Here is a 27,977-nt window from a genome sequence, read left to right on the forward strand (position 1 = left end):
ATTCCCTGATAATTCCAGGTTTTACCAGGTAGTAGACACCCTGCTAACTTAAAACTTAGCTTAAATTAAAAAGGCCGATTCATAATTTTCTCCCGAAAATTTAGCTCAAAATAGTGGAAAAAAGTGACTTTTTGACGAAAAAAGTGACTTTAGTTGAAATGGCTTCAAAAAAGAGACTTTAAAGTGACTGGCCTCAAAAAAGTGACCAAGTAACTAAAAAGTGACTCGCTACCAGCCTTGTGTATTAGCCCGAAACATGCCAAAACACACTACCTCCACTAAGGGAGCGTTTGCCCTAGCATAGTTTGGGAGTGGATAAACATTTTTGCGTAATTTTTTTAGCCTTATTCATAATTTATCACATAAGAACTCAAGAAAATATTTATTATTGATTAACGAGGTTTCAACTACAAAGTCATTCGCCGTAGTTTAGATGGTAATGTGATGAATGCACATACATTGATAAATCATAGAGAAACGCTCATCAAATTAAACTGATTTACACTAGAAATACATAAAAATTGTATATTGGTAGGGAAGTGGAGAAACTTTTTTTGCACACTGTACATACATTTGGAGGCCTTCCTTAGCCGAGTGGTTGAAGTCCGCGGCTACAAAGCAAAACCATGCTGACACCGTTCGATTCCCGGTCGGTCCAGGATCTTTTCGTAATTAATGTTGTTTGATATTTACCATTTTTCCTTCTGGTTAAAGGCACTATACCAGTTTTTGAAGGGTTTTACATTTAATCCCTCTTTCCTACACCATTTGAGAGTAATATTTAATGCGGATTGCAGACGACTAGAATTCGTATAATCAAACTTCTCACGAACCACAACGGCTACACCATCTGCGTACCCAATTACCTCAAAACCTTAATCTTTTAGATTTTTTAAGACTTCTACCAGAGACCACAGTATCACCCTAATGCTTCTTCTTAAGGGCATGCTTTCATAGATTTTATAGATAGTTGCACACCTTCTAAATCGGCTGATATCTACCGATTTTTAAGCATAGCCATTACCCAATCGATAATGCTTTTATTCAAGCCTCAAGTTTCCATTGCTGAGTTTATAGAGCTGTAGGATACACTGTCGAATGCCCCTTCAATATCGAGAAAAGTAACCACGGCTATCTCTTTGGCTTGGAGTGATTTCTTAATTTTGCGTACAAGCGATTGTAGCACCGTGATTGTAGATTTACCTGCTTGATATGCAAGTTGAAATTTGCAAAGAAGTAGTTCAATAAGCCTTGTTGATTTGATGCTGTCATCAATTATTATTATCCATTGTCTTTAGAAGAATAGAGGAAAAGCTTAGAGGTTTAAAGACTTTGGAGTTGTCTTGCACAATGATATTTCGGATTACAAACAATAAAACGAAATGAATTTGAATATTTAAATTTTACTTGCTTTCTTGTAAAAATATTGCTTTTTACCACAGCAAAATCCTGAACGAAAAATTAAAAGTTTAAAAAATAATTTCAGCGTCCCTTGAAATAAAACTAGTTGTTCGACTTTTGTTCTCTTCTAACAGCCAATTATCTTGGTTGATTCATCAGTATCACTCGAAAACCAATTCCCTGAGGGGCACAGGGTCCTGGTGCACTTCCGCATTCAATCACAATCGGTGGTGGTTATTTTATTATTAAGTATAGGAAATAATCGTAAAAAATATTAGCTTTTCCCATTTTCATTGTTCGTTGGTAAAATGAAACCGTTCAATCCGGCTATTGCAATCATATTGATTTTCGAGAACCAATAGGTTTGAACGTCGCGTTTTCGCGTTCTCGATGGCACGCCAAGAGCCAGCCGTGGCGGCATCAAAACTTCTCCGAACAATGCAGCTGCACGAACGTTTCCAACTGTCGAGGAATCACCTCTTTGAACGGTACGCGGTGCTGCGCAATGCAACGGGCGGCCAAACATTTCAAATTGATTGCACGTGCTTCGTAGCTCTTGATGAATGCGCTCACAGAGTCTGTGAAGAAATAAAATCAATCAATCAAAACAAAAACTGATAACGTACAGATGAGAAGGGTAGCATTACTTTGCTGGCAAACTTGCGATGCTTTGAGGCCGTCGCAGTTGACTGCATCCAGGTGGATGCCCGCCTCGACAAAGATTTCGACCAAATCTTGCACTATGGATCTAACGTCGTTTTCCGACATAAGAATGACGGCAGTCTGTAACTAATGATTAAAGATACATATTAGTTTTTAAGCCTTAAAAGACGTGAACGAATTTGATGCATTATGTTTTACTCATATCTGTTAACCCAACAAGAATGATGATCCTGAAAGGATTCTGATGAGAATCCTGAGATGATTCTGTAGAGAATCTTGATAGGATTCTGTAGAGAATCCTGAGTGGATTCTGTTCAGATTGCTGAGAGGATTCTGTTGAGAGTCATGAGAGGATTTTGATGAGAAATCTGAGGGGGTTCTGATGAGAATCCTAAGCGGATTCTGATGAAAATCCTGAAAGGATACTGTTGAGCATCCTGAGAGAATTCTGATAAGAATTCCAAGAGGGTTCTGATAAGTATCCTGATAGGATTCTGATGAAAATCCTGAGAGGATTCTATTAAGAATCCTAAGGGCATTCTGTTGAGAATCTTGAGAGGATTCTGTTGAGAATCCTTAGAGTGGATTCTATTGAGAATCTTGAATGGATTCGGTTGAGAATCCTGAGAGAATTCTGTTGACAGTCCTGAGAGGATTCTTAGAGCATACTGTTGAGAATCCTGAAAGGATTCTTTTGCGAATCCTAAGAGGATTCTATTGAGAAACCTAATCATAACAGGATTCTGTTTAGATTCCTGAGAGGATTCTGTTGAGAGTTCTGAGAGGATTCTGATGAGAATTCAGAGAGGGTTCTGTTGAGAATCCAGAGAGGATTCTGATGAGAATCCTGCGAGGATTCTGCCGAGATTCCTGAAAGGATTTTGTTGAGAATCCAGAGAGGATTTTGTTGAGAATCAGCGAGGATTCTGATGAGAATCCTGCAAGGAGTCTGTTGAGAATCCTGCGAGGATTCTGTTGAAAAACCAGAGAGGATTCTGTTGAGAGTTCAGAGGAGATTCTGACGAGAATCCTTAGTGGATTCTGATCAGAATTCAGAGGGGGTTTTGATGAGAATCCTGAGAGCATTCTATTGAGAATCCTAAGAGCATACTAATGAGAATTCTGAGAGGATTCGGTTGAGAAACCTTAGAGGATTTTGATGATAATCCTGCGAGAATTATGATGAGAATCCTAAAAGGATTACAATAAGCGTCCTGAGAAGATTCTGATGAGAGTCCTGAGAGAATCCTGTGAAAGTCCTGAGAGAAGAATTTCTTTCTTATTGGTATTTATAAGCCATGAGATAATATAAATATATAAATTTAAACACAGGAATCAAATACCAAAGATAAGAGCAAAAAAGAGCAAGAAATTCGTCCACGCCTTTTAGGGCTTAATTTGCAGACCAACACTAGTTCCCACTTACCGTAGAGCAAAGCGTGTGTAAAGGTGTATTCCTATCAGCATCCATCACGGACAATGATGCACCACACTTCAGTAACAGTTTCACAGTGTCAACACACGGAAACCTTAAACGGTAAACTCTGTTTAAAAAATCGGGTTTAATTAAAGCACCATAATTGAGCTTACCTGCAAATATCATCCGTATGAAAGTCGTCAACCGGTGTCACTCCGTTCACCGAAAGATGCAGCAATGTCTGATCATCTCTGAGCCTTACAGATAAATTGTTCAGCTTATAAACTAACCTATACACGTCCCTGAGGTTGTCCTCCGTAATATCTACATTTTTCATTTTTATCAACTTCGTTATTATAGTAATTAGATACAGCACCGTCACTATATTCAGTTCGTACTCCTCGGCTACAACCTCCAGCAGATCTTTCTCGCCCGGGTTGATCATTTTTGACTGATTGAGAGCCAGCTCATCGACACAAGCCGTCAACACGTCGACCACGTTGGCAAATCTCAGCGTAACATTTATCGAAAGCATCTGCGAAAAGAGTTGTGCGAAACGAAGCAAATCCCGTTGAACCGAGAGCGAGTTCTGCTGCTTCAAATGCATCGCGTGTAGCCAAAGACTTTCGCAGCGATCGAACCGACCGTTATCGGCACAAACCGCTCCACGGAACACGATCGAGTGGGCCACATCGGGACAATGCCGGCCCAGGATGCGCTCCCTGATGGTCAACGATTCCATGTGGAGCGAGTTGTGGTTGTATCGTATTGCCTGGAGATCCTGCATGGTTTGACATTCCACCCAGTGTTCGTAGGCAGGGATCGAAGGCAGAAGTGGCTTGCGAATGATGTTGTCCGGATCTTCATGTCTGAAAATAGGGAAGCGTGTTAGAAAAGTATGATGCGTCTCCATCATTAAGGACATTATAAAGCAAAGCCAAAAATGGCGCCTGATATGGCACCTACCGCACTTCTTCCCACTTTCACCCCCTTTGCCATGCAACTGGCTCGGGCGATCGAATGCAAACATATTATGCGAATTTAATTCCTCTTACCTACCTGGCTGAGGCATAAAATTACTACTGCTGGTTCGTGCATATATATTGTATCTGCTGAAGCTCCGTTTTTCACTTCATTTCATTAGAAATACTAAATTCGTGCATTTTCATCACTTTGCTAAAATATGTTCCTTCCAACTCCTGGTTTTATTTTTCTTTGCACCACTAACGTTACATATTTTTATACGGCATTTTTACACTTTATAACAAAAGATTCACCGGTAAAAATATAATCACTTGACTCGGTAATTTATTCATTATCCATAACAACAGTTAAACTCGATGTTGAAAGCTTTAAATCGTGAGGAAGTGTTTAAACATTTTCACTTCCAATTTCACTCTTGCAAAATGGAAACATTCAAGACGGCGACGTGTTGTTTTGTAGTATTGGTGGCTTTCTTAGTAGCGATAGATAAGTTTTACAATTGTATTAATGAAATGCTTTCTCCCTCACAAACATTATCACTGTTTGAAAAAAGTGGTTGTTCAACAGATACATATGCAGTAGTCTATATGGCTTTCTTTTATAATGTCCTTAAGGGATCGTTCAAATATTACGTAACGCAACAGGGGGAGGGAGGGGGTCTTACATAATGTTACGGTCCATACAAAAATTTGAAATTTTCCATACAAAAGCTGTTACGTGGGGGAGGGAGGGGGTCGAAAATTGGCAAATATTGCGTTACGTAATATTTGAATGAACCCTAAGACTGGCAGCGTAGCGACAAAGAGCTTTTGAAACAGGACCATTATAACCATTGAAATAGGATCTTATGCTTGAAAGAAGAGACCAAACAGGAACAAAAATGAGAGCAAGAAGAGGCCGAGCGAGAACCCAAAAAAAAACTCACAGGAAGCAAAAAATAAAATAATATAAACAGGAATCAGGATATTTATATTTTAATATGAATTTTTCAGAAAATCCAGCCACACATGAAAATGAATATTTTTTTTTATTTTTTAGAAAAAAAAAATTATTGCACTAATCAATGTATGCATTATTCGAATATTTTTTGTCCAGGAATTTCAGGAAACTAATTCAGAGAAGTTATTTATTATATCCCATAAATGTTCATCCTAAGAAATTCTTCCATGAAATAGTTTAATATACCTTCAAAAATTCAACTTTTAGTGAGTCATGAATTTGTTTAAGAATTCTTCCAATTACTTTGTCACAAAATTCTAGAGTTCATCCTTTGATTCTTCGATCGATTTCGCTAGATTTCGTTAAAGTTTGACGATTATGATATTTTCAAGAACTCAAGCAATTAAACAAAATCAAAAAGCGCTTTATCAGGAATCAAGAAATACTCCAAAATTTTAAATGAGAATTCGTCCGAGAATCTGAAATTTTTGTGAAGCTGTCTCTAAGAATGTTCTTAGAGATTTATCTTAATATTACGCCAGGTAGTCTAACGTCTAATTAGTCTAATAAATTCAGGAATTTTCCCAGTTCCTTTAAGTTTTTATACATTTATTATTTTGATTCCTACAAAATTTTTGTTTAGCGTCCTTCGAGAATGCAACCAGGTTATCTCCTGAAATTACTCCAGAAATTCCTTTAGGGATTTTTATAGGTTCCTTCAAAAATTTCTCTGAGAATTTATCCGTCCATTATTTGGTTGATTATCGATGTCTCAAGAAATTACAATAGAGATTCTTCCACATGTTTATCGTGGTATTTCTAAGTAATTTTTTCCAGTAATATTTCTTGGAATTTGTTAACAATTTGTTGTTGATGTGTATCCTCCGCAGATTTCATTCAGTAATTCCTAGGAAGTCAATGAACTATTCCAAAGAATTGTCAATGGTTGTACGTAATTGTTAGAAGAATTTGAGAAAAAATAACTGGGAAGTATATCTGAAGAAAATCGTAAAGGACGTGACGAAATTTCTACAGATATAATCGATTATCTGAAGGAAACGAACCTGAGATCTCTGAAAAAGCCTGGAAAGATACATCAAGTAGGTTTTGGTAAATTGATTATTGGAAAAAATGTTACCCAAAACCCTGGATAACATCTTGCAGGATATTCTGGAAGTATCCGTAAAGAAATAATCTTAGGAATTATTGGCGTTAGTTCTGTAACATTGGATCATAGATAATTTTATACGAATCCATGGAGAATTTTCTGAGAAATTTCTTATAATCTTCGATTATAATTACTTATATACTTCACGAGTGATTCTTGGATAAAACTCTAAAGAAGAAGAAAACTTATTTGACAACTTTTCCAAGGAAGTTTGTTAAGACTTTATTTAGAAATGTCTCCAGAGAATCGTCAAAGACATCACATTACTTATTGTAGAAACTCATGGAATAGTCCGGGAAATGGGGCTAGAACAAATGTTATAGTAGTTTCTGATGAAACTTGTGTAGAAATCCCTGATCAACTCTTGCGAGGATCTTAGAAATACATTATTGTTTTAGAACAAGTCTTCAAGTTTTTTTTAGATAAATTGCTGAGATAATTTGTTGGAGAGCAGGTACTTAATACACCCTGTAGTGGAGATGTCTTTGGGTAAGAATTGTAGATGTAGCGCTTCAAGAGAGTCAGATTTGTAAATTGATAGAGAAGAGGTGCAAACATGGTAACGATATCAGTCAGTTGGAACGGATAGCCTAAATTACACACTTAAATTACTTTACGGATTCCTGTGAAATCTCAACAGCTGAACGGTTCGGTAAAATAATTTACCGGAGTATGGTAAATTTTCACAGTATCCGGTAAACATTCACCGGAATCCGTAAAATTCCGACGAAATTACAGTGTTTTATTTCACCAAACTGTTCAGCTGTTGAGATTACGGTGAAATTCACCGTAGGAGCTTAGTGTGTAATCCTGCACCATTTTCTCAGAATCTCTTAAGAAATGGTCGGAATAATTGCTGTAGTATTTGCACTGACTAAACTGACGTGACTCTCGATTGCAGACGGTAACCGAAAATATGCAACGGTCAATTCAAATGATGAGTGGTCGCAAATGTCAAACTGATGGAACGTCAATAGTACGAAGGTGACTTTATACAAAGAGCATCTTCATCAGTCAAACCAAACAATACACACTGGTTTCAAACTAGGAAGGTATGAGTAAAATACTAAATCTAAAATAAACTAAATCAATTTCGTATGATGCATTTTAGTTTTGTCAAAACTATCGACAATCATGTGAGTCTGATTCTAAAGCAATATATTTGAGTCAAGAAAATTTTATTTCGTAAAGGAAAGCTTAGATTTTTGTATTCTCTATTTCCCAAATATGATTAAATATATTCCTCGTATTTTTACCCGAACATGTGTAGTTTTTCCTCGGAGTGCTAAAGATTTGTCCGTCAAAGTGTTTCTTTACAAAAACCACCAGGTGGAGTTAGTGTTCCAACGTATTTTCATTCAAATATTTGGCTATTATTCATGAAGCAAAATGCTCTAGCCACCACGTCAGTTTAGTCAGTGGTATTTGCTTGTGTGAAACCCCCAAAAAAATTTGAAGAATCCAAGGAGATTTCACTTGAAGAATTACTCGAGAATGGTTTGAATTGTTTGAAAGAACTGAAGGAGTAATTCGCGAAAAACAAGTCGGGAAAAGTTCTGGAGGATCTTAACGATGAATCACTGGTTAAATTTGTAGAGGAACCCTTGGGAGATTTTTGATAGATTTCCTAGAACAATCCCTGGAAGAATCTTGGAGCAATTCCTGAGCTAGACATAGATGAATTCACAAAGGAATTCATATGAAAATGACTGGAGAAATAACTCTCTGGCGTAAATACTCTATGAATCTTTGTAGGGATTCCTGGAAAACCTTTCAACGAAATTCTTCAAAAATTCTTGAATAAACCCTTGGATATTGTCTTAATAGTGTTATGTCCGACTTTACGTCAGAACCATCAGATTATGACAAATGCACTCTATCATAGCAATGGACCAATGCACGAGTTCACGAATTTGACGTTTGAGCGGTTCCAAATTCATTGGTTACTATGGTCACATAGATAACACGGCACCGCTCAAACGTCAACGAATGAACTCGTGCATTTGTCCATGGACCTATGCACGAGTTCACTATCTGACGTTTGAGCGGTGCCGTGTTATCTACGTGACCATGGCAACGAGTGAATTCGGCACCGCTCAAACGTCAAATTAGTGAACTCGTGCATCGGTCCATGGACCAACGTTTGAGCGGTACTGAGTTATTTACATGACCATGGAAATGAGTGTATTTAGCTCCGCTCAAACGTCACATTAATGAACCCGTTCATTGATCCTTCACGTCAGTGAACCCCAACTAACTAGCTGTAAGGTATGAAGCATGAATGACCCCAACGTATCGGTCTCTTGTTTCATGACTTTCAACCGCGTTGGACGTTTTTTGAAAATCTCCGAAAATCATTTTCACAATAAACATGAACATTAGACTGATGCAAATTTTGAAGTTTTTGCTCCCCTATGCTTAAACGATGTCAATTATGATGAAAATGATCCTCCCAAAATTTGAAGTGATTCGGAAGAAATTTGGTTGTGCATAGCGTGTGTCAATTTCTCCTGAGGTCCAATCAAAAAGTGGTCTTCGGCAAAGTTGTAGCTGGGAGAATTTCACATTAGAAGAATTTGTTCACTTTTCTATAAAATATTATGACGAAGAGATAGAGGGCTGAACACAAAAGATTGGCATTTTCCATAGTAATCTCCTTATAAACTTCAAATGGCGTGTGCACAGTCAAATTTCTTCCGAATCACTTCAAACTTTGGGAGGATGCTATTTACCATAATCAAAATTGTTTCAGCATAGGGGAGCAAACATTTCAACATTTGCATCACTCTAATGAACATCTCATGTAGGAATCTTTGGAAGACGTGCAAGGGTAACTACTGAAAAAATTGTGAGAGAGTGCAGAGTGCAAGTTCCTGGTGGGGTATTGAGGATCAGAATTCACTAGAAGGAAAATATGTAAAAACTTTGAAGACCATTTTGATTAAAATGAGACTCTAAAGATCTTTCCTTCAGAATAGAGACTTTTTAGGGACTTGATAAAGACCAAGTCTCTTAAAAAAATATACTTGCAAGTTGCAACCAGTCCTGCATCTTCAAACTCACCTCAGCTCCATTGCCGATATCAAGTAATGGAACGCCTTCACCAAGCTGTAGTTATCCTTATCGTTTGCAAACGAAGCCCCCATCAGCTCCAAGGCATCGATCTGTTCCTCTCGAGTCAGCAATCCTTGTCTGTTCACAAACAACTGCACTACAGACTCACGTGTCCTTTCCGCAGCGCATATAACCGCCGTCATTCCGTACTCATTTCGTTTGAGTACTGCACCGTAATCCAAGAGCACCGTACAGACGTCCAGATGGCCACATTCCGCCGCATAGTGCAGCGCCGTTGCCCCACAGTTGGCCTGCTCGTTCAGCAACGCATCGTTCTCCAGCAAGAATTCCACAACTGCTACATGTCCCTTATAAGCCGTTATCATCAAGCAAGTATTGTTGTAAATGTTGGGCAAGTTTATGTCGGCTTTGTGATTGACCAGGTACCGGATAACGTCCAACCGTCCATCGAAGCACGCCGCCCTGACCGGGGTGGACAGATTCTTCGTATGGTGGTTCACATCGGCACCATGTTCGATCAGCAGTTTAACGATGTTCAGATGTCCCGCTCCGGCGGCCACCCACAAAGCGGAGGCCCCCTCGATCAGGTGCCCATCGAACTTCACACGGCCTTCCTTTTCCAGATTTGGTTTTACTTGGATTAGCAGGATTCGCACTACATCGTAGTGGCCATTCAAAGCTGCCACGATCAACGGAGTGAAGAGCTGACGTTCTTCCTCGGATATTTCCTGCAATCAAAGAACAGAAGGAGTTAGTCATCGCCTCAAGATCCAAGCACATTTTCTCGAAGGGTCGCGACGGGAAAATTCCGAGGTATTAACGAGCGTAAAATTGCAATAAAGTAGAAGACGTTATATGTTTTGCTTCGAAAACCGAGACATGAGTAATGCCTATGCGTGAAAAAACGTGAATGGCGTGGGATGCGTCCGAGTCGAGTGCATCTTGAAGTAGTTTTGAGATTTGAAAAGACGTCGTGACTAAGAACGTTGATATTCGCACAGTTATATTAATTGCCACCGGAACGTGAATGAGCTCAGATTGGCAAAATGACAAATACGCAATAGAGAAGAAATTCTATGACAAAGAATGCGATATTTTTTGGAAATGTCTAGAAATTGACAAGTTTAATGATTCATGCAGAAAATAACAAAAAAATATCAATTATGAAGCCCATATAGCCATAATAGTAAATAAACGCGCAGCTAATTCAGTAAGACCAATGGGTCCTGGGTTCGAATCCCACCGGTTGAGGATTCAGAGGGCATACAGTACATAAACTCGTACCTGCCACACGATACAAACAAGCAAAAATGGTCATTTGGCAAAGGATGCTCTTAGTTAATAACTGTGGAAGTGCTCATAAGAACGCTACGATGAGTCCCAGTTGGAACGAAACGCCAAAAAGAAGAAGAATATGCAGAGAGTCATAATTCCATCGAATAATCTTTACGAGTCAGGAATTTTCTCAATTTCCCAGCGCAAAGAGAATTTTTTGCTTGCCACACGATCAACAAATGCAAAAATGGTAAAAATATAATGATTAAAAAAGTTCTCAGTTCATAGCTATCGTCACTAAGCTATTATAGGCGTATGCTCTGTTCCAGCAGGGACATCACTCCAAAAAAAAGAAGAAATATCTGCTAACATGTGTAAACGAACAACCAAAGAATTCGAATGCAGGTCACCAGCACCTATAAACCCATGAGGGCTGACTCTACTCGTGTCTCGTGTGATACGCAATAAAATTTTGACCGTGAGCTGAACTGCAATTTTATTACTGGTTCCTCGTGCTGAATCGATTACCTATTGCCAGTAGCAAAAATAATATGCGGTGTAAGCCAGAGCTGCCCGAGATTTAAAACTCGGTGACACATTTCCCGGGAAAGTCCGTTTCGTTGTAGTAGATAATTTACTGCACAGGATAAAGGCCCGACCGCCGCCGGTGACCATGAAAAGTGGGACACAAACAGAGAGACATGATTCCCTAGTGATTGACCTCATTGTTCGTCCGACACTATGGGATTCAGATACACTCTCGATTGAGACACTTCTATCTGTGAAGAGTGTCAATCTTTCATTTATTGTTACAAATATTTCAACCGACGACCGATATTCCGTGCAAAATCGGCGCTTGTGTTCCGTCAACAGAAAACTGTTTTGAGTGGATCCGAAATTCCTTGCTTCTCTTTTCGTGTGTGGCCACAAACAAAATTGCCCTCTCGACGCGTTAAATAATAATCTAGAGAAAGTGCTATTTTTGATCACGTTTGTTTTGTTTGCCGGATGGCGTCATTATTTAGATTTTCAATATGGGGAAAACATATTGCGAACAAAAAAATGACTGATATTCTGCAGCAATAATTGAATTAATCGACAAAAAATACCTTTTTAACTATTCACTAGATTTTTACCCGCTGAACTAAAATCAGTTTTCAGAATTTTCCTAACACGTAGAGAAAACGCAAAAGAGAAAAATTGGATATTTATTCACAAAAATCCATAGTTTCGAGGAAATTTTTTTTTTCATAACAATTAAATGTACATGCTTATTGAATTTTGTGCTTAAAATAAATTAAATAGACTAAATCAGATCATTCGTATGCTCAAAGCTGTGGTAAGCTGTGTGTCTTTATAAGCAGACTTTTCTCTCAAAAACTAAACGTGTTCGAAGAATTCTAAGAATGCATACGAGACCATCGATCAAAATCTATTGATTCCATTGTTGCTTAGTGTAATTGATCATGTAATTGAGAAGTGAATCGAGAAACACATCTAAGCTTGGCAAACATAACTATTGCATGCAAAATCAGTCAATTTACAAACCCTCATTACCCTCCCATTCGTTGAAAAATTTCATAAAAGCGTTTCCATCAATATCGTATAGGAACAAAAGCTTGATCCACCACGCGCCTCCATCGAGAGGCGTTTGAGAGGTATCGAAATTAGCAGGCATTTATCATCATCCAATGTCGACGACTCACGCTCCACTATTTTTAGAACAACTCTGCTAAATATAGCTCCTGCTGGATCTTTGTCTCTAGTGGAGAAGCGATCAACCAACCCAGTTCAAAAATCGCGTTCGCTTCAACCTGGATGGCTTTCTTCAACAGTTTATTCGCAGTTGTGGAAGCTAATCTTGCTCTCGTGATTTATAAACAAACATGCGCCAATATGGCTCTACATCCAGAGATCTATGATCGACCATTAAACCTATTCTGGGATTTGTTGCCGAGTGGAAGAAAAATTGCGAAAGCAATACGCTGCTAAAACATGAGTCGGTTTTCCATTGCAATATAGGTTTCCACAAGCGCACGAGCGTGCAAGTCGGCGGCTTTGGTCCGGATGTAATTTTTCGTCGTAGCAAAGACGCGAGGTAAATATCCGGGAATGGGATTTTATACGCTGCAATAATGATCGCGGAAATAATGAGCGCTGAGTAGGACAAAAGCAGTCGCAGAAAAAGGAATTAATGCGGGCTAAGAATTACTGCGCGATATTATTGTCATCGGGATGATCTTTGATCGCACCCACGAATACTGCGTTTTTAATATTGGTTATTATTTCTGTTTATTGAAAAATGTAATAAAACGTAGTTGAGTCTTATGCTGTTTTGGGTTTTTATGATGTAGGTTATTTTTGTTAATTGCATCTGAAGTAAAATTTTCCAAAACAGGATCTCCAAACGCAAAAATATATAAAAAATAGAGCTGGTAGCAGGTCTCTTTTTAAAGATTTCGTAAGCCTTTTAATGCAAGTCTCTAAAACATCTCTATTTTAATGAAAAATCTCTGAAGTATCTTTTTTAACCAAAACGGTCTAGAGACTATTTTTTCTGCTTCCAGTGAATGGTAGTGCAAAATTGTAGAGGCTCCAAAGAAACCTACAGATTCTCTTACGCGACTGTTCTACACGTTCTTCAGAATTGTCTTATCAAATGCCTCGAAGAAAAGCTTAAGGAATTCTTCCACTAGACATTGGGTGGTAAGTATTGACTCCTGAGATTTCTTCTGGAAGGCAGGGGTTCCTCTTAAGATTCCTCCACTGTTTATCCACAAAATTCATCCACAGGATCCTCCGAAAAATTTCAAAAGATATTCAATGATTTTTTTTGCGGTATTTGCTTCAAATCCTTGAGTTTCAGTAATTTCTACAGGGATTGCTTTGAAAATTTTCTCAGGTGCTATCCCCGAATTAGTCATATATTTTTCACTAAAACTGTGCTGTATTGATTGCTGGACTTGCAGCATGAAAAAATGTAGCAAAATTTTGCTAATTTTCAGCAAAATAAACTTAGTGTGTATTTAAGGTTTCACACCTGCAAATACTACGGCAACCTATGATGCGTAGATCGAAATTCATGAATTGTCACAGCAAATGCTCATTTACACAGTGGGGAATGGAAATAGTTGATTTCAATTATTTATTTTCTGCGTTAGATTGGTTTTTTTAAATTTCAATTTGTGTTGTCTTAGAACAGGTAAAAAGTGAAGTTACGAGTCGCCTGAGCACAAATCATTCCAATGATTTTGTCCGAAATTTCACTAGACAATCCTGAAGGAAGAGCATGCCATCAAGCCGAATGTCGTTAGGCCGAAGATCATTAGACCGAACGCCGTTAGGCCGAAAAGTTTGTTAGGACGAAAGGGTCGTTATATCTAACTTTTGACAAATCGTGAAAAATACAAACTACTGTTCTAAATGGCTAACACATTTATCAGTGTTTTTCCTTCTTTCAAGCAAAGGCTGTTCTATCTAGAAATAATACACAGCGCATATTGTGGGCTTCAAGGTAATACAGATAACCTTAACCAAACTCCTAACAATCAAATCGGTTTACAAATAAGGTCCAACTAACATTGGACTATTTAAGGTGAAAAATACCCATAACACTGGTAGATCTCCTTTTGGAGGGATAAGATCTACTATATTGTACTCTTGTATGCTGTTCTAGTTAATAATAATAAGTTACGGTCAGAATAGTACAAGAGAGTAACAACCCACTAAGACCCACCTATTGATCCTAGATGATGAGGAGGTCGAAGTGAAAAAATAACCCAGTCAGCATCTGAGGCTGGTTTCGATTCAGGAGATAATATTTTTCCGGGTTCAAGTACTTATCTATTGATATCTAGGAAGTAGACGATAATAATAAGTTACGGTCAGGAGACCTCCTACCTTCTTAAATAAGCTTATTGTTTCAAGAAATCCAAATGTCTAATGCAATGAAACCTGTTCACAGTTAAAAAAAAGGATTTTTAACCTCATAAGTAGAAGCAATAATTTGATACGCTAGACTCTATCGGCATTCGTCCTAGTGGCTTTGGGCCAAATGACATTCGGCCTAATGGGATAACTTGTATACAAATCATTCCAAGGATTTCATCCGATATTTTTCTAGGAATTTTTCCAGAGAATCCTGAAGGATATGCCTTGGATCAAACATTTGGTTGATTATTTTGTATAATTTTTAATCTTTGCTCAAAATTATCTCCTGCTAATTATTATCTTTGCTCGAAAATCCCCCGAAACTTCCCCAACACTACAGGAGTTCTTTTATAGATTTTTGAAGTATTTTTTCAGGAATTTATACAGACGTTTCATCAAAGTTTACTTTATGATTTACCCGGATTTTTTTTCAAGAAATCTATCCAATAAAACTGAAAAAAATACATATTTCACAATTTCTTACAAACTTCCCTGGATTTTTTATTTTTTTTTTTATTTTCTCGGTTCCTGTTTGGTCACTTCTTAGATTTTTCTTTTTCTTTTTATAAGGCATAAATCAAGACAAATCTCTGAATTCTCTGCAATATGGTTTAAGCCTTCAAATCTCTGCGGCAAACGACTTTATTTTGGTTGATATAAGTATTTTTATTTGACATCTTTTTCAATACAGTGGAAGCTTGCTATAACGACAATTTTTATAGCGACCGAAAAGCTCTATAGTGGTATGTTTCGATCACATGGATTTTTTTTTTTTGGCAATTGGGTTTTAATCTGCCCTAGCATCACTCACTATCGACACTATCACGTATATCACCGATTATCACTCATTATTAGCACCCTCACAATCACTAATTTTATAACGTTACACTCGCAGAGTTTCACGGAACACACATGCTTATGTTGCATTATAAAAGGATTGAACACAAGTTGGCTTTGAAACTTAACCACCATTACTGATTGGTACAAATGATTGTACAGCTCGTGTTAACGAACTGAACCATCAACAACCAGCACTGATTTATAAGTAACTACTGAGCCCTGGCGGTCCCTCCGTTCGAAGAGGACCTGATAATAGCGTTAGCGTTAGCGTAGTTACGGTATACTTCGTAGATTGGATACTGGTAACATTCATGTTTCTTTTTGATAATCTCATTCAGACTGCTTTCAAGAACAAGGATGGGCAGTATTCCTTGTTCCAATCTTAAACAAGAATACCACAACCATGAATATTGCTATTCCCGGCCACGCCCATCTTTACCGTAACTTGGGATAGGGGGAGGAAATGTTGATGTAGCACTTACTCAATGAGAGGCCACCGACTCAGTGACACCCTCATAAGTGCTACGGAGTTAAGGATTTGGAAAGGTATTTGGTCAGGATTCGCCTGAAAAGCTGGCGATAGACACAGAGTATTTGATGTTTAATTGTTTTAAATTTAATCTTTTGATTGCCGGCAATCAAAAGAGAGAAACAATTCTTTATTTACATGATGAACAACATTCTTTCCCGTGAAAAAAAAAAACGAATGATCGCGCGTTCGACAGTTGTGACATTCTGCTCGGTAAAAAGCAGAACCGATCCCTCCAGGGTCATCGGAAGCATGCAAAAAAAAAATTGTATCTAAATCACAAGAAACGAGCAGCTGTCAAAAAAAAAAGTTACTATACATGGGACAAGCGATTGAATCATGATTCATCATTGATTGCGTTTCTCGCCCCCGTAGGAGCAAGCAACACAATCGAATGACTCTCAGCCGATTTTTTTTTTCCAACCGTCCGGCCGAAACACTGAATAAAAATGAATTCCGACCATGCAAATGCATACCGTAATAAAAAAAAACGCCCGCGGAACTTTTGCCATGGTAAAATGGAACAAACTCGCCAAATTGCCTGCAACATCCGCAATCTTCTCGTCATCCTTATCCCAACGGCCGAAACTCATCTTTGATTACAGCACGGAAGGCACAATGTCACACATTTTCCTTTTACACCACTAATCACAAACTGAGTTCAAAAGCTAAATTTATTTGCTAGTTGAAGAAACTAAGAAAAGACAATTTTGACGGGAATGAAAATTTTACACGTCCGGTATCTCCGTTCGAAGAGGACCTGATAATATGCCGAAACATATTAACAGAATAACAGATCCTCCGCCTCAATGCAGCCGTTTCATGCTAATTCATGAATCGTTGGAGGTGTGCTAAAGTATTGGGATGGTGATATGTTTCACAGACGGTTATTATTATGGTGCACCTTCTACTTTGACACCGTCAAACTATGTGTTCTTGGGCACTTGGAAAATATTTTGATGTTATAACTATTCTTTTTGCGATCCCATTGCAAATCAATCAACTTTTCATTGATAAGATGCACTACATAATGGCCTGATTTTCCTACCGAAAACAAACAATGCTGAAAAGTGTTTTCGGTGCTGAAAAGTAGCACTTTTCTGTACTATTTGGGAGGCGTCATCCAAATATCCCAGTCTATTCTGCCATAGCATCTGATGTACGATCCATATGCAAGACTGGTGATATTGTCGGTGCGATAAAAAGTTAGAATCGGTTTCTCGCCGGAGTTTATACATTCGATTTGCATCCGGATGTGCTCTAATGCGCCCTACTTTTGAAGACGGGCACCTTGTATGGATATCCAGGAAAATCCATTTTCGGCGAACTGCATTTTCTAACGATTGACCTATCTTACAATACTGGTAATGAATATGAGTCTGTAATACAGACTCTGTATGATGTGAAAATAGTAGTTTACGGAACAAGTTGCAGAATGATGATTTTTACAGCACGAGTCGTAAATTTATCCTACGAGGCTTGCCGAGTAGGATAATTACGACGAGTGCTGTAAAAATCGATTGCTGCAACGAGTTATGTACAACATTTTTTGCAATTTCGTAGAAGACCACTTGAGGGTATCAGAAATAATATAAGAATGCATTGACCATCATTTTACAATTTCTGAAAATTGTTGTGTAATGATTCATTACGCAACTCAAACCAGTTGAGTAATTAGAAAGCGTTGTGTAATGAATCATTACAGCACTGGTTTCAGTTGCGTAATTACTATTCCCGCACTGCATACTTCAGTGCAGGAAAGTAGGCCGTTTCATGACCGATTGGCGTGATGAAAAACAGCCTATTACGATGAGAAATTGCAAAAAGAAAATTTGTGACATTCGTAGATACTACTATGTAACAGCCTACGCGATTGAAAAATACTGAAATAATACTACACTCAGGCAAATTAATTAACGAATTTCATAAATTTTCCCTTATGAAGCATTAAAATATCTAGAAAACCCGGATCCAGAAGGCTAGTATGGATTTCATACCGTTTGAATGATAATCATAATTGAGGAAATAATAAAATATAATGAACCTTAACCAATTTCATTGCGCGCCTTATGATTTCCATTGCTGTCATTAGTTATTTCCTTAATGATACCATGTTTCAAAAGGCTATTATGGATTTCATATTAGTTCGATGAAAACCATAATTGCGAAGCATATTATACTTAATTACCGTATATCAATTTCATTAAGCTTCCTTACGATTCACATAGCTATCAGTAGTGTGAAAAACACATAAGGTTGTCATTATGAAAATTTGTAATTGAAAGCATTGTATTGGACGCTGATTGCGGATTTATTTACGGAATCACCATCAATTTTATCGGATATTTGAAAAGGTAATGAATTGCTATTTATTCAACTAATTTTAAATTAATACAGAAATAAATTTTCAGATAGAATTTTGCTTGAACTGAGCGAGATTGGGACAAAATCATCACCATCGTTGACATCCTACCTAATGCGGGAGCTTCTTTAGAAGTCTTTAGAAGGAAGTACGGCAATGAACAATTGTGGAGATCGAAAAAAAAACTAGAATAATAATAATAAAAATGACGGAAATATGGATTAATAAAAGGAGAACAATAGTTCAATTCTATTGCATATTTCATTATTTTGTTTTGCTTTAGAAAATGACTTGACCAACGTGTAAAAATCGGATTTTCATTCTTCGTCGTGTCACAACTCGATATGCAATAGTACTTTGCTATTATTGTAAATCAAGCAGCAACACGACAAAGTAAGTGGAAATTCGATTTCCACACGTTAGGTAATCAATTACCTAATATTAAGTAGACGAACGCATTACAAATTCTGTAAATATTCAGAATGAAATGAATTGTGCATGAGATATGAAAAACGAATAGTGAAGTAATAATTAATTTCATTAAAAGTGATGTAGTTTATACTGCTGATAGAAGAAATTCTTAAATTATCATATCAATGTTCATAATGCTGTTTTATGAAACAAGCAAGACACCACATTGGCCTGATTCAGATCAATTCATAAGGTGAATCAATGAAATACTTACCGATTTCTTGTGGCTAATAAACATAAGGGAAAATAATGAATATTCATAGTAGTTTTGCCTGAGTGTACACATTGATGTTTGCCCACGTGGTTTCTGTTGAAATGTTTGTTTGTGCTTTTGTAAATGATCCAGCTTAATCGGAATTTTTCGTAATACAGTCATCTCTCTCTTACGCGATATTGAAGGGACCATCGAGTTAGGGAGGTATCGAGTTACAGAACACAAAAGCAGTGCAACTGCGTTCCAAGGGACCATCGAGTTAGCCATGAAAACCTACTTTTACTATGGTTCTCTAACTCGATATCGAGATACGGAATATCGAGTACGGGAGAGTTAACTGTAGCAAAAAATATTGTATGCAATTCGTAGCAAAACTCGATTTTTTCAGCACTCGTTGTATTTATCCAACTCGGCGAGCCTCGTACAACTCGTGTTGCAAAAATCATTATTATCAACTTGATGCATAAATAACTATTTTAGCGGCTTTTCTTTAATATGACCCTTGCGATATCGTTATAACAAGTATAGACTTTATTTCAAACAAGATTACTAATATGTAAGTATAAAATTGAGCAGAGCAGAATCATAATTTCTTTTGTTCACGGATATTCCATCAGATACGAACATTGTAAAATGTGCAACATCTGTTATAATTCCTACCTTTCTTTTTTTATATAATTTTAGGTAGGATCTTTGCCGGCGTTAGGTGATATACACACAAACTAATCGCGCCAGTCTTCTTCTATTTACATTTGCGTATCAGTGATGGAAAGTGGCGAACGCTTCATCTGAACTGGAACAAAAACAAAACCAAATGCTCCCGTGCGTCAGAGCGCTGGCTTACTCGCATCTGTCGACTCCCGAGTAACTGAAGCAAAAAGTGATTCGCGAACGTGTTCGGAGCTGCTCAGAGTCATATTGTGCTTTTGGGAAAAAAGCTGCTTACCCTCCGATATTTATGGTTTTCGAGGGCTTTTGACTACAAACTAGTAGTTTACTATCGATATGATGATTATACAATTAATTTGTCTGTCAAAACCATAATAAATCACACCTTGCTCAGTTACTCGCGAGTAAACGCTCGCGAGCTTGTTGCTACTTCTTTTAACATGTTCTCCCGAGCAGACGGGTGCGGGCTTACTCACACCTAGCCAGATCCCGAGTCTGTGATGTTTGTTATGCGTTGGTATACACTCGTGAGCTGCTTCGTGATGCGAACTTTTCCAGCACTGTACTCTTTCTCTCGGAAGATCCGACTTGATTCCGAGAGCAGACGATGCTTTTCTCAGAATGGGAAACAGCTGTTCGTCGTTGAAGTGCAAAAACTGAACGCAAGCGTAAACTTTAGTCCCTGACCCGCTGAAACCAATCATGGGGAAAATTTACGAAAAACCATGCGTCAATCATGTCGAACATAACTAAACAGTAGGGCAAACGCTCCCTTAGTGGAGGTAGCTCCAATAGTGGAGGTAGTGTGTTTTGGCATGTTTCGCGCTAATGCGAAAATGATACAAGTAATCGAATAATATTCATGAAATTTAACCATAAAACTATTTAAAACAATTATTTTGCTTACTTTTTTTGCTCCTTTGCACCTATAGTGGTGCATCAGTACCCATAGTGGAGGGTCCCATAAGAAATCAATGGTTTGCGCCACTAAAGGAACCATCCTTAAAATATACCTCCACTAAAGGAACAGTGTTCCTATTATTGGTGCAAGGCTTTTTGCAGGGAAATTTCAAATGAATCGTGATTTTTATACATTTCAATGATAGAAGGATTTGAGATCTATCGAATGATACGTTAAAATCATATATTTCATGATCTTAACACCGTGTTTTAGCAGTTTTCCCTTAGGTGCACCACTAATGGTACATTTGCCCTATACATAATATGCACATGAGCTAAGCGTTCGAAGACTATTTGGCGTCAGCGAAGCTTAGATGACGCCTATCGCGTCATCAGAAGCGCATCACAGCCACGTGATGCAAGATAAGATCGTTGATCTGCAAATCTAGAACTGCAGAAGCGTAGATTTCATACAGTTTCCTTTCTTTTTACTACAAGTGACAGAATAGTATTTCATCTAGCTACACATCCGGTGATAGGTCATTAGACAGATGATGTGGGATTTTCTAATGACGAAATTTTTAAATATAAATCTATCTCGTAGACCGAAGCCGAACGTGCATTACATGGATGTCGTTCGGAAGGGCTAGCTGTATACAAAATGCGACCATCCGACAAAGCACCTCCAATGGTGTAAGCATCGAGTAAAATGATCGTCTCTAGCGCAAGAGAGAAAATGATATTTTATAGTTCATTAACAGCGCCGTGGTTTGCACCGAGCGTAAAACAGTTGTAAAATGTGCACATGGGAATAGCCGAGGAGGGCTGGATGGGGGCATTGGCTAACCCCTCTTTCTTTTCATTGATCAACGAAGAAATACACAATCAATAGGTTGGCGACAATGCTTTATTTTTTTATTTTTTTTTTTTTAAGATCGTTTCCAGTATTCATATTTATATAATAATTACGTTATCATAGATTTTTTGAAGAATTTTTGGAGTCAAGTCGTTTTTTTTTTGTATTTTTATCTTGCTGTGAATCTTTGATCTTTGATTTCTTGCGACTGTAGGCATTTGCCCATTATCTTAAACTAATTACAATGTTCTTCCGTCAATACAACTCAAAATTAAATCTTATTACATACTTAATTGGTTCTTTGGACATTTCGACATTTAAACAATCACGGTTTGCATTATAAAATGACATCATACGATATATAGGTTCATTTCTAGCATAGTTTTGAACTCTATTTGGAATTTGAAACGGCCTTGACAACCTCAAACCTGTTCTACCCTCATATAATGAAATCTGTCCTGCTAGGTATTGAGAATTATATCTTCCATCAATTATATCCTTTAGGAACAAAGCGTCAGCCGTTTTTCTTCTAATTTCAAGCGAATCAATTCCAACAAGCGTGCAATCAGTTATCTTTTTTTTTTTTTTTTTTTTGTATGGTATTCAGTTGGAGCTGCCTGACAGCTTAACTTGTCAAGGCTGAACCCTCGATCTGGCTTTTGCCAAGTTTCCCCTCTACCAGGACCAATACTCAGACGGACTAGGCAATGGCGCCCACATGAACACTGTTTTTTATTAGTATTGTGACGTGGTAGTTTTTGAAAAGTACCCATATTCCCTTGCTTCTGAGAAAAGGAAGCATTATGAAAATCAGCAGCTCCATTAGAATTTGTTTGAAATAGTAGTGTAGAATTTGTTTGAAATAGTAGTGCATTACTAATACTGTCTAGTCGAAATGGTTTTGAATAATTTGTCATTCAAGTGCTATTCTGATTACTATTGTCTTTTACGTAAGATTAGAGTCTTAAATGTCAAGTGTCGTCAAGTCTTAACAAAATTAGGCTGTTTAGTAGTAGTTCTAGTTAATTTCATTTTTTGTTGTTAAAAATATTTATTGGTCATTACGTTCATATATCCTTAAAGAAAAAAGTCGCTTTCCTTGTCTGTTCAACAATTTTTCGAAACTAGCAAGTGTACCCTAATGATCGATCTCAGCGTCTTACTTTCCATAGTCATTTTTATTGTGAATATTGAAGAGTAAAGTTACCTTAGGCTTCTATTACAGTCTCCTACAAGATTCACTTTTCGGTGGCAAATGCAATGCTTCACAACGCCTACTTTCTACTTGTAAATTTTGCGAAAATGAAGCTGGAATTAGATTATTTATACCGCTGTTACAAAAGAGGTATTTCTTATTATGGCAATGTAAAAACCATATTAAAATAAGATTGTCGCCACTCATTTCTACTCAGTGAATCTACTAGTCATTTTCCTAAGAGTTCCTAAGTATTCCCTACGTCGTATATGATAACGATGTATCTAGCTAGCTAATAGTAAGAGTGGCTACGGATCATTCTGGTTAGCAAAAGGCAAACTGAACGTCACCAATAGTATTAATGTCCACTTCGAATAGATTAATTATTTGAAATGGGCATCAATTCTATCAATGACGCAGAATGTCCGTTGGATCACATCCGAGATATTATTGCGTCTATGCCATATGAATTATGACGCGGCTTTAAGCAAAAAATGCCAAAATGTGATACCACCACTACAGGTTACGCCTTTGGTTTCCATCATATGGGCTAATGGATTATGCCCTCCCATCGCGGCAAGGTCGCATAACCAAGGGGAGGGAACAAGCGTGCAATCAGTTATCAAACTCAAAAAGTTTATGTACAATGTATGTATGTATATAATTCAGAAATTTTTCGAAAAATTCATCACTGATACAGGTTAGCTCTATATATTTTTAAAAATTAACACCAAACCCAACCCTTTCACATACATTTGAACACTTTAACCAGAATCTAATTTATCGAAGGTTCACCCTACAAATGTGTCCAGGTTTTCTCGAAGAACATCTCCAAGCGTTGCGCTAAGGAAAAAATAATCGTAAAACAACTTCAACGCTAACCCTCCCTCAGTCAAGCATTACATAATTTATTGACGACGCCTTGCTCAGAGCATTGATTGGCCACTGCCGGCTCCATTATCTGGGACTGGGAGCCGGATTTACAAATGTGGGAGCCCGGAGGGTCAATTTTCAATATATTTGAGACGAATATCCCATACAAACTTGGAATTGATTGCGCCAGCTGGTGGAGCAACCAATCGAGTCGAAATTTTGAGAGATCTTTTTTCTTCCCCCGTTGAGTTTTACAACTTTTTTGTTTAAGGGCCAGTCTAATGCTAATACATCAGAACTGCACAACAGTTTTTTAATGTTTTGAAAATTTATAAAAATACACCGAATTAGGGTGTTAGCTGCGTTGTATTGTGATTCTTTGCGATACTGATGGATAATAATGTTTTTAAACTTAGAAATAAATTGAAGTTTTTTTTTCGTTGTTGTGTTAAGTATTTTTGTAGATTTTTTGGCATTTTCTATTGACGTTTAGTATTCAAGTAGTTGTTTATACAGTTTTACCCAATTATATTGCTTTAAAAGCCCCAAACAGTTTTCTCCATAATAGTTGACAAATAAGAAAAGAATAGCTGTTTCATTTCAGTGATACTGTACTTGGGCCTTGAAAAAAACGATGCATTTTTATGTTGATTTATAGGTATTTTCAAAGTATAAAATGTATGAGTGTTCACATGATGTTTAAATATTTAAGCCCTATTAATTGTTCTGTAAATAAACTCATTGCATTCATGGGTATTTAGTTTTCCTCAATAAGTCAATATAGATCGAGAGGGATTCGCGATAAGGACCTATCTGAAAAATCAATAACAATGAGAAAATAACCAATGAAATTCTCATGTGCAATTTTTAATCCCAATTGGAGAAAATATACTCAAACTTTAACCTTTCCACTTGAATACACATTTCATAAACCTAGTTTTAAAATCCTCATCAACACCACACACATCTCCTACAATTTCCCTAGCTATTTCGTACTAAAAAAAATATTATAAGGTTTCGCCTTAAACGCACTCAAGGATGCCAGTATCGCCCAATGTTATGAGCCTGTAATCGATATTATTTTCAGTGTCGCCTATTACTTTTGCGCCGTGTTTATATTCTGGTTTCAATAAGCCCGCCATGTACGCCTTGTTTATTTTTTGTTTGCAGTGTCGCCGTTTACTCTCGCCGTGTTTTGATTTCGATTTCAGATGCGCCCATCACTTTGATAAACAAAAACACAGGCGTAATCAATAAAGTGTGTTGTTTGGCATGATGTGAAGTTTCGTCTTCTACAAATTTGCGTTTTTTGAATAGTTAAATTATCGATAGGGGAACAATTCAAGTGCAGTGAATAGACAATCGAGCTACAATTTCAACGCTATACTTTCTTAAATTGTGTACATTTTGTCAGTTTCGCCTGATTCGCGAATCTTTCTAGAGATACTATTCTTATCGTTTATGAGTTCTAAATATTATTTAATGTCGAGGAGTTATCAAATTCCCATCCACAAAAGCTTGAATTAGTTTTTTGGACTCTTATGTAAGTCTCACCAAAATCGCTTTGTATATTTTTGATTTTTTGTGTCTAATTGCTCTAAATAGTTTAATTATAAATATTTTTATTAGTGATTTGGGGGAGAAAGCCTAAAATGTGATCCCCTTTGCAAAATAACCCCCCTTCCTAACCAGAAAAAAAATCTGGCCCCGGTGATGTATATCTTTCTAGTTTCTAATTACTTTATTTTTTTTTTATTTCAATTACTTGGCAAACACTTATCGAGGGAAACTGATTTCAAAAGCCAGAATCTTCAAATTATTCTATTATTTTTAACCCACTGTGGTTATGAGCTATAGCCTCTCTTTACACTCATGCGTTTTGCAGTTCCCTTTTCAGGGCGCTATTTGAACCTACTATGGTTGAGAGCTACATGCTCTCGCTTATGCGATTTTCACTTTTCAAGGCACTCCGCCCCTATTTCCTCTCATCTTTCTCTTCCTTTTCCTCTCCCATTTACACGATAATGAAGAAATAGGCTTATATATGGCGACGGCACAAATCTTCCAATTGGAGGAGAAAATCCTTCTGATACCCATTAGCGTAGAAACAGGAGGGGCCAAGCCCTTCAAAAAGTTTCAAAAAGTTCACAATGGATCCCATTTTATCCCAATAATTTGAATGAATTCTTCCCGAAGATGCGACAACAAATTTGCTGAGAATCTCAAAAGGTTCTGCCAGTCACAACTCCCAAAAATTCTTGGCAGAATTCGAGACGTAGTCATTGCAGATTCCTCTTGGATTCCAAAAATGGGAATATGTATTAGGAATGAATATGGGATATGTATCATGAATGAAATGAACCCACCTTTTTATAAATGCCCATTCTTATAAAAATTAACAAATCTGAAAATTGTAAAAAAAATGTTTTTGATATGTGGTGAAAAGTTATCCTAAATTCTAAGGAAAACTAAGAAAAAAATTCCGCATATAATATAGTAATCTCTGAGAGGATTTCTAGATAATTCGTTCAAGAAAATTTTGAAGAAATATGATGAACCAATAGCTAACATAATTTCATATGGGACCTGTAGAAACGTGTGAAATAGTTTATGACAAAATAAAAGAAATAATAAAATAAAGCAGATAATTTTCTGAAAGATTCTCTTTATAATATCTCGTAAAATTCCTTATAGGAAACTAATTAGCAGGAATCACTAGAATAGTTTAGAATTTTAATCCTAAATCTTCATTCTTATTCGGAAAATTAAAAGAGGTTTTCCTGAAGATAAATTTTAAAGGATGATTTCTGATGAAATTTCTGATAATTCTTAGAGGAATCCCCGAATTAAATAACAGGTTTTTTGAGAAAAAGCATGGAATATGTTATGAATGCATTAGAGATAATTGGGAAAGGTTACTGAAGGAATACTTGGCAAATTTTATTCAAGGTATCCCCTCCCTATGGAAATCCTTCGTACGCCCATGAGTGCAGTACATGTGTGTAAATGTCTGATTGAAATAAGATGAGCATGTGGGGTGCAGCTCAGCTCTGCTGTGTTGGGATAAAGAAGACCAGTGAAAAGAATATTATTCAAGGATTCTGAATGTGTTCTGTTTATCATACAGCAGCCACGCCACAGAAGATGAATATAGTCGTGGGTAATCAATTCGATTCCATTCTCACCATCCTATAATGAACTGGTCACAATGACATTCAATACGGTTAGAGATCGGAACAGTCAATGAAAGCGAGTCTGCTTTCTTTCGGGAAAGCTAAGAGTTTAGCTGCTTCGCCTTCATGATTATTCTCGAACGGTCCGGGCGAAAAAACGGCATAGGTTGTCGATTCCCCTTACCTGATCAACGATCGCCTTTCTGTCGTGTTCGCAGCTGATGTCCTTGAGCGTGGCCAACAGCAGTCGGGCAAATCCATCCTTGCAGGCGTAATAAACCCGGTGCACCAGCGACAGTTTGTTGAACTCCCGCATCCGTGCCGGAGTTGGAACCGGATCTTCCTTGGTCATGTCCGCTTCCGTACAGGGTACACCTTATCGTCGTTTGAAAAGATTCGAGTCAGTTTCGAATCCGTGTCCACCGAACTGCGCGTTTCGCGATTCCGGAAGTCGTTGGCCAATATCTTCCCAATGTTACGAAATTCACTTCGAACTGCGGATTTTGCGACTTGACTTTTGCTTGCTTGCACGCGCTCAAACTGCTGTGAAAAGTGCGAAAATGATTTTCCTTCTTTCCGACGGCGATCGACCGAACGAACGATTCGCGAGTTGGCTTCCTTCTCACTTACAGCTGCGGACTAAAACTGGCAAGAAGAGAGAATCCTTCTTGTGTCCACGCCTCGGCAGCTTGAACCTGAGCCGAATAATATTCTTGACAACGACGCACAACACTCTGGCGCAAAATAAAACGCGAAAAGTATGGTGCGCTAAAAAAGAAACACCCACACACAAGACGACGACACGACGGTTTCTGTAGAGCACAGCGTCCGTCAACAACACGGGGTGGTAATTACGGTTTGGATCCGCGGGGGGATCGAATGATCGGCGGAAGGAGCGAAGATCGGATGGCGAAAGGAGAAATTCTGCAATCGCGGCGAACAGCGCGTTACAAATCCGAGTCGGGAATGCGGTGTATCAAAACAACTGCAGAATGTAGCGTATGGGTGGTGCGACGTCACATGCGTGTGGGATGATTGTTTTG

The 27,977-nt window shown here is 37.7% G+C and overlaps 1 protein-coding gene across 2 annotated transcripts; it reads right to left on the minus strand.

The window, feature by feature from the left end:
* Nucleotides 1-1,383: 1,383 nt before the first annotated feature.
* LOC5572883 (protein fem-1 homolog B) lies at nt 1,384-27,901 on the minus strand. Of its 2 annotated transcripts, none has more exons than XM_021840512.1 (6): nt 27,119-27,901; nt 9,636-10,375; nt 3,655-4,350; nt 3,491-3,593; nt 2,049-2,184; nt 1,384-1,979 (listed from the first exon to the last, which is right to left on the minus strand). In XM_021840512.1, exons 1-6 carry the CDS (start codon nt 27,284-27,286, stop codon nt 1,822-1,824), a joined length of 2,001 nt encoding a protein of 666 aa, XP_021696204.1. In that variant the 5' UTR covers nt 27,287-27,901; the 3' UTR covers nt 1,384-1,821. The 2 variants fall into 2 exon arrangements, with proteins under 2 accessions (XP_021696204.1, XP_001654238.1); XM_001654188.2 differs by having other exon boundaries at nt 2,049-2,190; nt 27,119-27,900.
* Nucleotides 27,902-27,977: the final 76 nt, after the last annotated feature.

This window comes from Aedes aegypti, chromosome 2, assembly GCF_002204515.2.
Source record: "Aedes aegypti strain LVP_AGWG chromosome 2, AaegL5.0 Primary Assembly, whole genome shotgun sequence".
In the NCBI taxonomy this organism is placed as follows: Eukaryota; Metazoa; Arthropoda; class Insecta; order Diptera; family Culicidae; genus Aedes; species Aedes aegypti.

Excerpts from the sequence above, each read along its gene's own strand:
- LOC5572883 (XM_001654188.2), bottom strand. The coding sequence starts at position 27,286 with ATGACCAAGGAAGATCCGGTTCCAACTCCGGCACGGATGCGGGAGTTC. Across the intron at positions 10,376-27,118 it reads GAAAGGCGATCGTTGATCAG|GAAATATCCGAGGAAGAACG; the intron begins GTAAGGGGAATC and ends CTTTGATTGCAG. Across the intron at positions 3,594-3,654 it reads CATACGGATGATATTTGCAG|GTTTCCGTGTGTTGACACTG; the intron begins GTAAGCTCAATT and ends TTACCGTTTAAG.